The 17821-nt window shown below is 38.0% G+C and overlaps 1 protein-coding gene across 1 annotated transcript in view; it reads right to left on the reverse strand.

Moving 5' to 3' along the window:
• The window catches only part of LOC145985301 (kelch-like protein 5), a 297996-nt gene extending 281758 nt beyond the window's left edge, over positions 1-16238 (reverse strand). Inside the window, exons 1-2 of the mRNA XM_083119153.1 lie at positions 16160-16238; positions 9191-9255 (exon numbers count right to left, since the gene is read on the reverse strand). Of these exons, the coding sequence (XP_082975279.1) occupies positions 9191-9255; positions 16160-16162 (68 nt within the window). The 5' untranslated portion in view covers positions 16163-16238. The remainder of the gene's footprint in view (positions 1-9190; positions 9256-16159) is intronic.
• Between the last annotated feature and the right edge of the window lie 1583 nt (positions 16239-17821).

Here is a 17821-nt window from a genome sequence, read left to right on the forward strand (position 1 = left end):
TTACCACTTCCTGACATGCATGATAATGGATCTCAGGCAAGAAGAATTTATGTACCAGGTTAGGCTTGCAAAGCAATTTTGATGTATTGCCAATGAGATGAAATTCTTAAGTTAATCAAATCTTATTGCTGGAATGGATGACCACAAAGTGAAAGGTTAAAAGGAAATGAATTAAAAGAACTGTTGGTGTACAAGAGGAGACAAGACAGAATTGAGCATTACGGAGGAGTTACTATTTTGGGATCTTGTTTCTAAAGGAGTGTGAAATTACATTATTCAGAGAGTTCATGAAGATAATTGTGGTATTCTACAAACTTTATTGAAGAGTATGTAAATGAAAGTGAAGTTTGTGTGGCTGTCAAGCCAAATACAAGCGCTAAGAAATATAATGCATGGACTGAATGCTGACATCCATAGGAAAGGATGCATGTTGACTTTTTTGTGCACAGAAGCAACACTTACATGATAATAATGGATGCCTACAGCAAATGGGTAGATTGTAATAGTTTTGTCTAAGCAAGGAGTTATCTAATCAAACGTTTTGCTATTTTCGGACTACCAAAGTGTATTGTGGTGGATAATGGTCCCCCATTCTCATCTACAGAATTTAAAACATTCTGTGATGAACGTCACATCAGTATGTATTAATCTCCTGAGTACCATACTGAAAGTAATGCTCAGGTCAAGCCATACATGCAGACAGTGAAAACAAAGCTAGACTGTGCTGTACAGGAGCAATTGAATAAAAATTTGCAATTCAACATTGAAGAATTGTTACAGAGAGTATTGGTGGCTTTGAAATGCAAATATGACACATCTGGTGACAAACTGCCACAGTAAATTATATTTTCCTACATTCCCAGGAATAAATTTGATGCCCAAATGGAAGAAATATATCAAGATTCCAAAAGGGATAAAGCAGAAGAAACGCTGAACCAGAGAAACTATTATGTATTGGTTATGCTACCATTTAAGAACAAGTGGAATGCTATGAGGTATGTCAAGGGAAAAATTATAGAACGGAAAAGCAGTTACATGGTTGGTGAATGTTGAAGGTAGAAACCAGGTCGTGCACGAAGATCAGTTGAAGTGGATACAATACAAGAAAGAATGATAGATAATGTTGGAAATCAGAAGGAGGAGGAGGATAATACTGGACGAGTACATGTGCCAGATACAGGTCAACATTTTCTACGATGAAGACCTATTGATTTTTTAAAGAAATGAAAACAATAACAGTTGTACTGTGGGGGCTGAAGTTTCAACAGCAGGCGATCAGCCATCTATGTCGTATTCAGATGATGCTCCAACACCACGTGACTGGCTGTCTACGTCAAATTCAGATGATTCCTGCAGCCTACATCAACAGCAGCAGCAGTATAGAGGTTCTTTCCACAGAGAAAATGGTCTGAAGACTGAAATACATACGTACTTGTATAACTAAAACAAATAAGAAAGAGGGGGGATGTTAGGTGTGCATAGAATGTTAAGTGTGCATAATAACAGTCACAATTCAATTGTTTGTGTAGTTGTTTATTAACAAATTGTAAGTTCCGCCATCTTAGAAATGGTTTTGTAAGTTTAGTATTAAATCGTTGTTTTTATGAATCACTGTGATAATCATTATACAGGGAAATAGACACTTTCAATGTTTTATAAAGCAAATACTATTCGTAACGTCGACATGATTTTTGTGCTGGTAGGTTGAGGAACTGTGGTAGTTTCGATATGATACATTGTTGGTGTTTGTTGTTGTCGCTGATAGTTGTTCTGGTGCAACAATGCTGCAAACGCTGTTGAAAAATCATACTATGTTCTTGAACTAGCCAAAACAAACTCCGTTACTGTCATACAACGATATTTTTGAACACGTTTCGGAAAACCAGCACCTACTAGACAGTCGATCTATGATTGGTACAGAAAATTTGAAACAACAGGGCAAAAGTACGGGAAAACCCACCCTGTCAGAAGAAAAAGTGGATCATGTCCTTGCTGTTTTCCAGCGAAGTCCACAAAAGTCCACAGCAAGGGCGAGTTTGGAACTACAAATGTCACAACAAACTGTGTGGAAAATTTTACGGAAGAGACTGAAAATGACGCCTTACAGATTGCAGTTATTACAGCATCTAAAGGAAGATGACAAGGGCAAACGTCGAGATTTCTGCATTGAAATGCAGGAACGTAATGAAGAAGAAGATGGCTTCATCGAGCGGATAATTTTCAGTGATGAATCAACTTTTCACGTGAGTGGCAAAGTGAATAAACAAAACGTCTGAATATGGGAGACTGAACGTCCGAGGGTGACGGTTGAACATGTGCGGAGATTCTCCAAAAGTGAATGTGTTCTGTGCTCTATCCTGCACGAAGGTTTATGGACCCTTCTTCTTTGAAGAAGACACTGTAACAGGACTTGCATATCACCAAATGCTAATGAATTTGTTAATGCCTCAACTGCATCAGGACGAGGGAACTTCATCTTCCAACAGGACGGAGCACCACCTCACTGGGACAGAGGTGTTAGGACTTTTCTGGATGAAACCCTTCCACAGCGCTGGATCAGTCGTGCAACAGACGACAACCGCGCTCTCGCACGGTGGCCACCCAGGAGCCCTGATCTCACACAGTGCAACTTTTTTCTAAGGTGATTTGTTAAAGTCAAGGTGTAGGTCCCCACACTTCCTAATGATTTAGATGAGTTGAAACAATGCATCACGACAGCTGTGAAAAGCGTAGATGCAGGTATCTTACACCGGGTTTGGGTTGAATTTGATCATCGTCTTGTGTGTGACACAAGGAGCACATATTGAACATCTGTGAGCCCCTGAAACAAACTTAAAGAATTACTATACAAAACAGTGAAAAGTGTTTCCTGATAACATAAATAGTTTTGGATTTATAAAGCATTGAAAATGTCTATTTCTTTTGTCGTAGCCCTGTATTATGAAGTACCTAAGCATGTGCATAAATTAAGCTCTGTGTTTATACATGACAAATATGAAGCAGCCAACAGCATATCTAATTTTCATGGAATATAAAATGACATTAACAGGCTTTGGGCTCAGGTTACGGGAAGTGTGCTGGTTCTAATTTCCTGGGAGGAAGCATATCAACTTTTCTCCTGAAATTTTGGCCTGTGTATGGGACCGGAAGCCACCCATCATCATGAGGAAATTGGAGAGCTATAAATACGTAGCGTAACCTGGTCATGGAAAACTACAACAACGGGTGTTTCTTATGCTGATATCCTTTGAAATATTTATGAAGTCGACATCACCAAGTTCTAGTCAAGTCTATATCTTTTGCTTATACAGAGGTTGTTTCCAATCTATGGTGGCGATTTCAAACTGCACCTACTTTAAGAGAAACCATGTCGCCACCATCGAGAGTGCTCTATTTGGTGTCCCCGCATCTTGGCACTGCCCGACAGCAAAGTTTCCACTATAGGAGACTGGGATGAAGTGTAGTCATGCCCAGCCTCAACCACTCCTCCTGACAGGATTCCCATAGCCCTTCAATGGTGCGGGGTCTCCTGTGAGACAAGGCTCATTTCAGTAGGCTGAAGGTGCAAAAGTCCATTGGTGAAGCACCAGGTGACTTCACTGGAATGTCTGAAACGAATGACACCGATTTCCAGTTTCATCTGCAATTTTTTGGAGGAAGAGGCAGATTGAGTGAGATGTGTGACTTGACACCTTGTTTTGAGCATATGAACATGCCCTTTGCGTCGCTTTTCCAAACCCACATCGCGGTGAATGATGGTGTGCACTGTCTTCAGTGATGTTTGTAGCCGGTTCGCGATACTTCTCTGTGTGGCTGGATTCTACCTGATGACCAGTGCCCGGACGTCCCGAATTGTAGCTGGTGTGCTGCTAGTGGCAGGCCGGGGGTTGGCCTCGTTTCTGCTCCATAGGAATCATCCCACGCCTTGCCTTACCTGCCCCTTTCAACACCAGTGATATGCCATTTTTGGACACAGTGAATCCACGCTCCTTGCACAGTTTTTTAATGGCACTATCACTGTAGTTTACGTCGGAAGTGCAGATATGTAACCCTCCCAATATGCACTGATTTTCGGCGGCATTCTTCCCAATACGCACTGATCACACCTGTCACGCACAGTCAACGGTCCAACATGCCCACACGACTGGCAGCTTCGTTCTCTTCCCCCTTGGTGGTGCTGCAAGAAGTATGTAATTTTACGTCTTTTAATCCAAAACCTTTTTACCCAATCCTGGATTTGTTTACATTATGAAGTATGAAGTGCTGATTAAAAGAAACCTGAAGAAGCGGAGCGTAGCTCTGCGAAATGTCGTTTTAAAGATTGTTTTAACAACGATACTCACTCACGTAAATGTTAATTATAAATTTTTTCTTAATTATTTCTAATGGATACATTAGTATTTATGCAGCATCTTTCCCCTTCATGTTCATGTATATAATGTTAATTCATGAAAAAATGTTCAAACAAATGTTAGATAAGATGATACTTGCTCTGGCACAAACTCATCCTCAATTGGCACGAAGTTTAATGCAACATCAAAATTCGGACATGGCACCATGATTTAGTGTGAAAAACATATGTACATTCATGCTATTACACAGAAATTTGAAACAAAAAATGCAGGCTCGAGCAGGGGCTCTGGCATTATGGCAGAGCTCTACCAACTGAGTTACAAGGCTGGCCCTGGAAAGAATTCTAATCACTCAAAATGTAAGAGTTTTGGCTCAATCATTAGAGAATCAACATTCGGATTCGGCTTTCTGCGCATATAAAAATACATTAATTAAAACTAGAAAATTTCCCAAAATTAAGAGTTTTTGATTTAGGAGTAGAAGGTACAGGAGCCGTTCATTGGGAAACTGGAAAAATTGTATTAAAAATGACATGTATGACAGATATTGTGTGTCAGGTATGCGGAACCAGTAACCTTGAGTTACCAAAAGATGCCATTGGTACCCTTGCATTTGTCTTCCAAGCAAGAGCAATGAAGTGTTGTGAGATTTTTTATTTAGCGAAGGTGTGAAGCATGCATAGATTCATCGTCGGATGATAATTCAATAAGGAGAAAGGTGTTTGGGTTGTACAGAAGTGTATGAATTGATTAAGAAGTTAAAAAGCAGAGTCATTAGTGTGAAGGATTCTTCTCAGCCAGGTACAGCATTTAAGGAAAGCAGCATTACGGCCGTGGAGAATGTGATATGGGAAAACCGGTGCACCACAGTCAAGGAGGTGGCATCATTATTAGACGTTTGTTGGATCTGCCCATGTTATCATTCACAACAAGCTAAAGTTCCGATAAAAGTGTGTGTCTCTCCACCTCACATACTGCTACAGCAACATGCATCCCATACCCTCCGCAGTCAACACACTCCATGGTGTTTTTACTAAAGAATTTCCTGAGCAGAAGTAGTTCTCGGACAACATTCAGGTTTGTTCGGTGGTGCATGAGTGGTTGCATATCTGCCCAAAAGAATTCTTTTCCAGCAGTATCTATGCACTTGCCAAGTGCTAGTGTAGTGCATCGAACTAGAAGAGCGCTATCTTGAACAGTGATAATGTAATTATTTCAGTGTTTGCAATAAGTAGTCTGTAAACAAAAAATCTAGTTTTCCATTGAACATATCTTGTTATTTATCTCCTTTAACATTTCACAAAAACTAAGGTAAGTTATCTCCTTTATCATTTCACAAAAGGTATTTGTTGTCTCTTGGTATTGTTACAAGTATATATAATTATGTTGACTACGAGATCCAAGAACACACATTCACAAAGTGCCTAAACTTAATTAAAATCAAATATAATATGCCAGTTCATTAATGTAATCCAATGAAAAGGAGAATCCAGAAGTGTTACGTCTGAAAAGCACTTGGATGGGTGACCATCTGTTCTACCAAATCAAAACATTTAAATTACTGTTAATTAAAAGTTTACTACATAAAATTCATCATGTTTGGAGTAGATTAGGCCTATTGTTCCTCTTACCTGGCCCTAAGGCAATAGAAATATAAGTATACAATGTTTCAAGATTCCCATACCCACGTACCATGACAGCCATGCGAAAAGGATTAGAAGAATTGCAACCAAGGGTCGGGAGATAAGGCACAACACGAACTAGAAGGCAGGGCAACAAAGTTATCGAAACTTCAAAATAACTTAACGTACCATGATAAGTCTTGATCTTGCAACCCAACTCTATCTCCATAGAGAGAAATACCCCTAGACTTATCACAACTGAGTATGGTGTGAGCCTTGAGAGGCAAGGAAAAGTGTGGCTGGGCTGCCTAGCAACACTTGTAGTCCTCAATGATTGATTGATTGATTTGCCTTATTTTACTTCGAATTTCTGCAAAGATGAGGATGAGCGATATGATGAAATTAACGAAGGGACACTCACAAAGGACACCCATGCCCACGCCTGGATTCGAACCTGAGACTGCTGTGCTAACAGCTCTGCCACAGAGGTGGTTATGTAATCCTGAAGAATATCTAAAACTTATGAAATTGAAGTTAAAGAATAAGACAGGAATGGTTTACAATAACCTTTTCCCATCATACTGTGTCTATACAAGGCCCGTAGCCAGGCAGAGCCTGGGGGGGGGGGGAGGCTCAGCCCTTCCTGGCACTACAGTCAGCCCCCTCGACATTAGGTAAAACTATGTTTGTACAATTTGCTTGCAGTGAATAATGAAAATCTAGACAACATTCACAACTTTGCAGTGGCGTGTGGTGACATTTTTTGTTGGGAAGCAGATCCTGAAAAGTTAAGATTGACTGATTGATTTGCTTTATTTTACTTCGCCTTTTGTGCCAGTTTTGGCTAATTTGCGAAGATGGGGATGAGTGATGACATGATGAAATTTATGAATAGACACTCACAAACATCCATGCCCATGCCGGGAATTGAACCCGGAACCCCTGGCATCGTAGCGCGATGGGCTAACCACTTTGCCACGAGGGCCAGAGAAAGTTAAGAAGAATCCATTGCTTCTACATGGTACGTTATACTGAAATATGAGCACTCTACCTGATTCTGTTTCCTTATCGTCTCTGGTACTTCAAGATGGTCTTCAATCACCGAGTATTTGAAAGGGAAAGGTGAATGTCCTGGTGCAGTTGTTCATTTATTCGAACCTCATTTGGCCGGATGTCAAACGACAGACGCAGATGACAATCAGTTTTTAGGATTTTCACATATTGCAATATTCACAAATCCATTTTGGCACCACGTAGTTCTTGATTTGATTTGATTTTAAAATTTTTGGGTGCGTCAGCACTAAGGCTATTTTGCACCCGTCACACTATACGGGGTCCAGCCCCTTACCGTTACACGTAACAACTCTAACGTTGCTTAATTAAAATCATAAAACATTAAAATGTTCTGACTGTTGTTAAAAGCCGAGGCTGCAACGAACACTCAGCACAAATAAAAACAAAACACAGGACAACACAAACAATATTATACTGGCCATGGGGCCAGTCACCAGAGCCTCGTTAGTCTTTCTTCTTCCTTCTTTCGATGTGCCAACTTCTCCAGGTGGTTTCACATCATCAGACAGAGAGTCTTTATGATTCGTGGTCGATTCCTCACGATCTTCTGTGATTTGATTTGATGTTAAAAAGTTTGGGTGCGTAAGCACTTACGCTATTTTGCACCCGTCACATTATAAGGGGTCCAGCCCCTTATCTTTACAAAGAACTCGAACGTTGCATAAGTAAAATCTTAAAAACTTAAAATGTTCTGACTTCCGTTAAAAACTGAGGCTGAAATGGCCCTCAGCACACACAAGGACAAAAAAACAGGACAACACACACAAAATTATACTGGCCAGAGTGCCAGTCGCCAGAGCCTCGTTTGTCTGCAAAACGCAGTCCAAGGTGTACTAACGTGAAAGTGAGGTTGACAGTTACGTAGTTCTTTCCATAGAAAATAGTAAACAATGGCAGTACTAAAATTTTTTAAGCTTTCAGTTTCCACATAACCACTCTAACTTCCCGCAAAAACAAACAAAACAAATAGAAATTCGTATGCGCGAATCCACAAGAGGGTCCCATATTGGAAAAGGACGAACATTACAGGCCTATGGCAGGGAAGAAATAATGTGAACAACTAAAACTTAAAGAAGTAATTTTGTAACCGTAATGCTGTGGACAGCACTGCTGGCCTTGCTGTACTTGAGTGCATGCACATGCAACTTTGTGAAGTATAAATTCACACACAGTTCATGGATGAACAGCAGCTATACACTCATTCATCTTGTTTATGATGTGATGTCTAAATAGCAGCAAGTATTTAAAAGATTCTCTAGACTTTAGAAAGTTCTTTCGTAGGGGAGATTCTTTATCTCTACGTACACTGCCCCTGTTGTATCTCGTTTAGACAGAAATCTTGTGACTTTGACGTCATCATCCACATCTGCGTCAAAGGTCAACAGCTCCCAAGTTTGAGCACAAAGGAAAGTTTTATTGCTTTGGACACAGGTAGGCACTATGATTGAATATTGTGTATTTCTTCTTGCATGATATAAATATCTGTATCATCAAAAGTAGTATGGAATGTGTAGTAAGAGATGTCAGCAGCAGTCAATTAACACTTCAAGAAATGAAAATATTCTCTCAGGCCTTCGAGCAGGTGACTTGTGGAAAGGATTCCACGCTTTCAAGAGCTAATGTCACTCTCATCTTCAGGGTAGGTTGCCAGGCAAGCTTCAAGATGTTTTAAAACATTTAGAAAAAAGCTGTAGTATTTGTATATTTCTAAATTTTACATTTTACACTAACTTAATGACCCAACACACACACAATTTACATTCATTTAATACTGTTAAACTTTTGAAAAATGGACTTTGTTCACAAAGCTCCTCTCCCTGGTAACCTGTGAGCCCTCCCCCTCCCACCTGGAGATCAATTTTAGTTACGGGTTTGGTCTATACTTAGTGGTTCATTTCATGAGTGTGAGTGCAAGCAGGGTCTTACAAACAGATAGAACACTTACAATCACATCAGATACACAGCAAAATGGTAAATACAGAAGGAGAAAGGGAAAAATTAACAACCAAAACAAAACTTTTACATGAGAAAGCTGTAGTTAAAATCACAGTATATATTATATTTTGGCGGACACAATCCATTAAAGTCTTCGAAATAATCATATAATTATGAATTAAATACTTTTCTTGTGTGGGTACATACCTTTCATATTGTTCATCTGGAACTAGTGGTACTATTTTGTCTCCCCTTCCGCTCATACCTCTATTCTGGAAAAGAAAACATGTAATATTGCTACATATTAAATAAATATTTATGAAAAAAAGAGTAAATTTCCTAATAAAAAAAATACTATTGCATGTTTGCCTGTGCTAGAAGTTCCAAAAGTAAATATGCATTCTTGGTAATAAGTTTAAAGTGCAGTTTCCACCTAGAGAGAAGTAACACCAATTTATTTACATGTTTGTAACACCTCTTTCAATTTCCTTCACTGTGAACTTATGTATTTTATCTGAAACTGGGTGCAGTGCAGATTCATGTAGATTTTAGCATAAATTCATGTCTTAATTCGTTCATGAAAATTAACATGCTTTACACATATTAGTCAATTTTTGTGTATTTTAATTTTGAAGTTTTAGAATATACATAAATATATATTTCAGAGTTTAGTGCAAGGTGTGTGTGAAATCAATCTGACATTTTAGAAACTCACCAATAACACATACATACACAAGTGTGTTACACTATAATGGCAGCAAACTTTTACAGTATGTAGAGCACATAAAGATTAGAAGCTATGAGCACTCAAAAAATAGAATTTTCTATCCTGCTTGCATGCCATGTAGCACAGATTTATGATTGTCGCTACAATTTACTTTGTGACAGTAATTGTTCTGAATTTTAATTTTGAAATGTAGCTTACATGAGCACATGTGCTTTCCAGCAAACAGCCATTCTTGCTGTAGAGTCGTCTCAGACTCGATTACCATAGAGCAGTGGTTCTCAACCTATTTCCTATCACGACCCCCTTTTATCACATCCTCTTGCCAGCAACCCTCCTATGTAATTTCTGGTAATAAGCGTTTATGTGTGTAAGCACGTATACAACTCTGCAAAGAACAACAAAGGATCCCAAACGAAACCAATCCCTTTCCAATTGTCCACGAAATCATTTCTCCATTGTATTGTTGATTTATTAACAAACACAGGACAGCTTGTGAATTGGTGCTTAGTCATCGTAATTACCTCAGCACTGCTGAGAAAATAATCAATTGTCAATTGTTTACAAATATGGCTGCTGCAACCTCAACCCTTCTCCAAAACAATGTCAAGATTTACCATTGTCAAAGATTGCAGACTTTTTCCCTTCCTGTTCCGGGTTCTTTATTGTTCAAGCAAGTTTCTGCAACTGTAGTTGAAATGTAATGACATTATCATTGAGTTCAGTCAGTTCTTCCATCTGCATCGCCAGTTTTGTGTGCACAAACGTAGCTAATACACTGGCATTCTGGTGTTGTCGGTCCACTTGTGATATTGTGTACTGTAGTGTCGTGATTTGAATTCTGTGCTGTTAATGAAAAATCAAAATGGATAAGTTCCTTAAAAGACCTGGAAGTTCTCGTTTCGCCAATGATGAACCATCAAAAAGACAGAAGGTCAGAAGTTATGATGAATCGTATTTGAGGTTTGGTATAATAGTATTTGGAAATCAGCCGCAGTGTGTGCTGTGTAATGAACTGTTGTCTGCTGAAGGTATGAAGTCTTCCAAGATGTTACAGCACCTGCAATATAAACATCTTTCGGTGAAAGATAAACCGCTCAAATTTTTCCAAAGTAAACTCTCTGTACTTTAAAATCAGAAGTTAACCATCACCCACATGACCAATGTAAGTCAAAAAGCACTTCAGGCATTCAGTGTCTCTGAGAATTGCCAAAAAGGAAGTGGATCCAATACGAGAACCCAAAACGAAAAAAGGCCTGGGTGAAGCCAGCTGAACCAGGTCCATCACAACCGAAACGAGATATTCACTGTGCAAAGGTTATGCTGTGCATATGGTGAGATATGAAAGGCGTGGTGTACTATGAGCTGCTGCAACTGGGTGAAACTATTAATGGAGAACGACGACAATTAATGCGTTTGAAGCAACCTCTGGCCAGGAAACGACCAGAATGGGAGAACAGACATGATAAACTTATTTTTCAACATCAGAACGATGACAATTAATGCGTTTGAAGCAAGCTCTGGCCAGGAAACGACCAGAATGGGAGAACAGACATGATAAACTTATTTTTCAACATCATAACGCTCGCCCACATGTCGCAAAACTGGTCAAAACCTATTTACGAAGTGTCGGATGGGAAGTTTTACCCCAGCCGCCATATTCACCAGACGTTGCTCCTTCGGACTACTACTTGTTCGATTGCATGAATAACGATTTGATTGGACAGCGGTTCACTTCTTCAGAAGATATCGAAAAATGGGTCTCTGACTGGATCGCTTCAAAGGATGAGGACTTCTTTCGCCACGTAATCCGTAACTTGCCTGACAGATGGGCGAAAGTGGTGGCTCGCGATGGACAATATTTTTCTTAAGGTATTTATGTATCTTGTGTTTGAACTACAGCTTCAATGTGTGCGTAACAACTGCACGAATTAGTTCCTAGACCAAATATGTCTATCAAAATAAATTCAAAATAATTTTTAAACATATTTTTTCCACTACTAGAAACTAATTACATTTATCGTTTTCACCTCCCTTCACGACCCCCAGGTTGAGAAACCCTGCCATAGTGTGTTCAAAGGGAGTTTCATCTTTGAGACCAGATATTATATTATATAATCAACAGTTAATGGATTAATATGTAATCTCAAGAAATGCTATTATTCATATTTTTACATACATTAGGTTTTAGCACATAGTTTAGTTATTTTTACACATAATTTCCAAAAATGTCCTGATATATATTCCATATTCACGTTATTACTGCATTTTTTCTTGTTATGTTAAATACCAAAGGTTTTTTGTTCATGTGTATTCTGTTCGATTTGTACTCTCTCACTGTTTATTTTATGCAAAATCTTGACAATAGACAATGAATCTGTTACTCTAACATGCTTGTCACCATATGTATACTACAAAGTTAATGCAGGTTTACAGGGTGATTCAATTGTGAATATAAGCTTGGACTTAATTGCAAAAGGAGTTGCATATTTTAAATATACTCCTCTTCCTTCATGTGATATTGAATCCGATTTCAGACAAATAAATTTATCTTTAGGGATAACATGCGATTCATGTTTCAGCACTTGAGAAAGTTCAGTAATCTATGGTTTCAGTAAACAAAAAAACATTCTTTAACGTGTAATCACGTTTTTTTGATCGAAGTAATTGCAACTTTTTTTAAAAAAGTTGTTTTTGTAACTGAAGAACGTACATTTCCGCAAATGGTTTGTGGGGCTGTGTGTCAATGGTTCGTGGGGCTATGCGAGAATGGTGTGTGGGGCTATGCATATTTCTTTCGAAACAAATTTTTAACTATTGTAACCTATATGTGACCCTACCTAATCTAACCTTACCGGAAATGGTTTGTGGGGCTATGCATCAATGGTTGAATTTCCGCTATGAAACATTACCACATCACACAAAACACCTTTCAGATGTTAGACAATGCTACAGGAACCTATTACCGTAAGTAATTCCTTGTGTCAAAATGAAGAAATCTGTCCGGGGAATATCAGATTAGTACCAAATTTAATATCCACAAACACGTGTAACTTCTTTGTTTCATAATTTTTAACATTTGTACTTACGTATCTGCTTCGCGGAACATTCTTTAAGGTGTATTCACGTTTCTTTGATGAAAGTAGTTTCAATTTTTCACATTACGAGTACTTCTTTTTTTTTTTTAGTTTTTTCGCTTGCCTAAGACACAACATGGCATGTACACCTTTGTAGATCATCGCGCATCGTGCTTGTCTTTTATCGATTTTCATTTGATATTCAGGGTTTCCAACCTTCAAAACACAAAAAAATAAAGAATTTTTTTGTTGTTGTTTTTGTTGTGCATTGTTTTATGAACAAAATTTTAACTATGCTTGACTAACCTAACCTAACCTTGACGGAAATGGTTCATGGGACTATCCGTGAATGATTTTTTGGGCTATTGGTCAATGGTTTCCCACACCCGGTATGAATTTCACCACGCATCCACGACACGGAAAACAATGGCGTGGTTAAAAAAAAGTGCATCCCCAATGAAAATTGACAAAACACAAGCATGATGCACGATAATCTATGAAGGTGTATGTGCCAAAGGCTATTGTGCATTGGAGAATTAATTTTCAACAAAAACAATAAATTTCCACTATGACACATTTCCACATGACAGAAAACACTTTCCAGATGTTCAACAATGCTACAGGAACTTATTACCGTAAGTAGTTTCTTCTGTAAAAATGAAGAAATCTGTTTGTGGATAGTAAACTAGTACCAATCTTTCTGTTAACTATTTGCAAGTTGGAGATAATCACCACCAGTGTTAACCACAACCATGTTTTTTCAATGTGAAAGTAAGCAAGCAACAGTAAGCTAACTGTAATACGGGAATTCACAATAACGAGTTGCGAAAGCTGAAGCAATAAAATATCAGGAAATTGATATGCATGCTATCCCTTAGTACAGTGTCAAACCAAATTGACTGACACACAGACTGGTGTTCAAACGTAGAACTATATGTACACATGTATGCTGTTTTGGAAGCACATTATTTTAATTGGAAATGGCTGGAACAATGACAAGAATATCATTATCATTGTATATTACCATGTAAGGAAAGCAATCACTACAGGGGGATGACGACAGTGTTATATCCAATGTTTTTAGCTTTTTACGAAGAGCTGGTCTTTTCCACTGTCTGTGAGGAAGTTTTTAGTAAATTCTTACTTTTTAATGTGCTGTGTTTGTGTTGTGAAGGTCCTTTTACAACTTTGCACTTTTAACTTTTCCCAAGGGACTTTTTAATTTACACCCCTTCTTTTAACATTTTAATTAAAAATTTTGAATACAGGGATATTTCCTCTGTATACATTGAAGGGTGCAAAATAGTCATATGTGCCATGTCAAAATTTTACGTCTTTGGACTGCAAGCATTGTACAGTCTCTGTCACGTTTCTTAAACAAAACAACCATTTAATGAGCATGGTCTGTAGGTCAACTTCTAAAAATGTATATCTATTTTGAATGTTAATTCTAAATTTTAAGATCTGTGGTAAGGTCACTCAATAACAAAGCATGCAGTGAAGGAAGAACATGTAATTGCAAGAAGAAATAGCTACAGGACTCGAATTCATAACATAGAGTCCACTTGCAGCTTGCAAAATGCCATGAAAAGCCCTAAAATTGCACTATTCTGCTAAATGAAAAAAGAATGTCCTATCAAAGATGTTTTGTTTGGCTATGGCTCTTCTTGTTATGAAACCAATGAACATCTCACCCTCCCCCATAAGAAAATATGGAAATACATCAAAATGCCAGCCTTAGTAATCAACATTCCAGTAATGTATGAGTGTAAAGACAAATAGAAGTCAAACCACATAAAAAGTGAATGTGTATAATGATTAATTCTGAATTAAACGATCAGAACTTGGGCCATATTTCAGTGTTAGCATGGTACGACACAAACTGGGAGGAATCGGTAAGATATGACACAAAAGAATGGAAGAAATGAACTGAACAAGAAAGATGTGAAAGATGAAGTAGCATCCTGTGGACCAAAATAATTAGAGTTTTCAAATTACCAAAATGGACATCTATAAAAATACATGGTATAGGTTACATGGATGACAAGAAATAGCAAACACAAATGTTATCCAAAAAAGGGAGTACTTTGGAAAACTACACAGATGATAAATGATTTTTTTTTTTCACAATATATTACAAAAAAAATATGGTAGTGTCTGCTGCCACGTTCTTTTTCTGCTGGAACCTCAAAAAAGATGCGCGTGGCAGTAGACTCGGTCCTTGTTTTATCGTGATTTCATCATGCTATGTATGCAATTACGTCTGTAACACATACTGTGAAGTTGTAGCGATTACTTTCACAAAAATGTTTTAAGATTAGGTCCCTCAGCATTCTTCTAATAATAAACCTAAATGCTCTCGTAGTTAGGTTAAGTTCTGTTAGCATTAAAATAATATCGCTAAATGCTTTCTAAAGAATAAGGTTCTAAATTACCTGTACATCCATTCCCACTAATCATAAACTTGCATTTCTCTCGTCTTAATCTGTTCTTAAGATTTGTAACATCCTCTTAGCAGACGAATTACGTGGCAGCAGCAAATTTGACGCTTATTCTTGCTGCTGACACGTGCGTGGCAGCAGACTCGGCCAAAAAATATACTCAAGCAAGTTATCTTCTCTTATGCAATAGTCACACATCAAATGAACTAAAATTTATACTGAACATGTACTACCTAAATGTATTATTTATTTATTCAATTTCAAATTTCTGACACCCAAATGTCAACCTCTCTTCCATGTAGCGCACCCTGAATTTTGCAGACTAACGAGGCTCAGGTGTCTGGATTCAAGAGCCAGTAAAATCCTCTGTAAGGTTTGTGTTGTGCCCTGTCAAGTGTGTTTGTGTTTTTGCCCTTTCATTAATTTCATCATCATTCACCCTCATCTTCGCGATTGGCCAAACCTGGCGGAAAAGCGAAAATAAAACACATCAGACATTCAAACTTTTGTCAGTGTAACTACGGACAAGTTAATGTTCGCGTGATGGTGGGGGGACTACAAAAATTAAGTATGTATTTTTGCTACGTAATTTGTAATGCATTTATTTACGGAAGTGCATTTGCTGAAGGAAACTGTGAAAAGAATAAGGTATAAAAAACATTGTTTGAAATTTTGCAATTGCAAAACTGTGCAAACAATAACGAAGGTGTATATATTATATAATCTGCTGATTTTTAATTTTGCATTTTTTCCCAAAAATACGCATTCATTCTACGACAGGTGGGAGTGAAAATTTCTATCAAGTGTCAAGTCGATACATGTCAAGCATTACAGTATTTCGAATAAAAAAAAATATGGGAAAAGTCAAGTACAAAAGAACGAGGTGTATATTATAACTGTTGTCGTAATAACAGTGTTCTGACAACTCTCTTACCATGTAATGTATACAAAATACCACACAATACACTAGACAAAAACGTCGAGTTGGGAAAAGCAGCTGGTCGCCACTTGCACAGATTACTCACTTGTCTTGATTTGTTTGGTCCTTTTGTTTCGTGGCCCTTATGCTACCGGTAGTAGCGTGGCCAACTGCTCGTTGTTTGAAACACAACCAAAACTCTCTTTTGTGTAAATGCGTCGTAAGTTTTTGGCTTGGAAATAGGAGGAGTCTCAGTATATAAAGATTTTCAAATGACTAATGATGAATGTAGTAGTTCACTCCTGCAATATCGGGCATTTTTTAATGGTAGTGTCTGCTGCCACGTTCTTTTTCTGCTGAAACCTCAAAAAAGATGCGCGTGGCAGCCAGGGTTGGCATGTTTAAAACAAAAGTGTTTAAAACACTTTGTTTTAAACGTTTAAAACACACGGCTTTGTTTTTTTATAAATGTTTTAAACGTTTAAAACAATGTGTTTTAAACATGTTTTTTTACAAGTGTTTAAAACACATTTTGGTAGTAGATATGTTATAGTCTGTGATAATTTTTTTGTTAGGCAACCCTGTTTTTAATTGAATCTGTGTCAATTGATCCGTGCTTTACAGGTCTCACTTATCGCACAACACTTGAGCAACCTTATGTTCTGACGTCACGGGAGAAAACTTTTTAATTTTAGCCTAAATGCCTAGTTAGGTTATTTTGTGCGACAAGAAAGACCCGTGCTTTACTGTAGAAATCGAAACCTCTCAGTTTCTTGTTTCGTATCGTCCTGTAAGTTTGAGACTGGTGGAAGCTGGAAATGGAAACTAATATCTGAATACACAATGCGTGATTTTGATCATGACGTGATTTTTTTTTCTTTTGCGATACGATTCATTGGTCTGTATAACTGAATGAAACGCAGATGCTTACTTTTGGTAACATAATTTTGTACTTTGAAAGATAAATTGATCTATTATGACACTGCAGGTTGTTTTCTGCTATATAAACTGTTCAGGCAGCATGAAATATTTCACCGTGATTTTTTTTCAGGACGAGGATAGTAATTCTATAATACTTAGTTTCTTGAAATTTAGATGAATATACATCCTAACCTACTTCAGTAGTGGCGGAAAAAGTGGGGCTATTACCCACAACCTTTGTCCCTGCAGTAGAGGTGTGCGGGATCCCGAAAAGTCGGTACCGGGATCGGGAAAGAAAATTTCCGTCCCGATCTCGACTTCCGGAAATGACTACCCGACTTTCTGGGATCCCAAAAACGTCGTCAATTCTAGACGTTCTCTGCATTGTAAATGTCTGGAACTTATCGGAAATTGTTAGGTTTTGTACCAGAAGTGCAAAAACAAGCACTTAAGGTGGAAATTACGGGTAGAATTCGAGATTTCAAGAGCTTTGGGAAATTTCGAACACATCCCGTCCCGAAAATTTTCCGACTTTTTCGGGAAATTGAGAATTTTTTCCGTCCCGAATGTCGGTATTTAAAGAATTTCCCGTCCCGACCAAAAAATTTCTGTCCTTCTGTTCGCTTATTCTTACTGCTGACACGTGCGTGGCAGCAGACTCGGCCTTTTTTAATGGCATCGCACACACATGCGTGTTTATTAAATTTAATAGTATTTGGATGAAACATTTTTGTTTCGCACTCAACGTACATTGTT

Source organism: Lepisma saccharinum, chromosome 3 (assembly GCF_977018435.1).
Source record: "Lepisma saccharinum chromosome 3, izLepSacc3.1, whole genome shotgun sequence".
Classification (NCBI taxonomy): Eukaryota; Metazoa; Arthropoda; class Insecta; order Zygentoma; family Lepismatidae; genus Lepisma; species Lepisma saccharinum.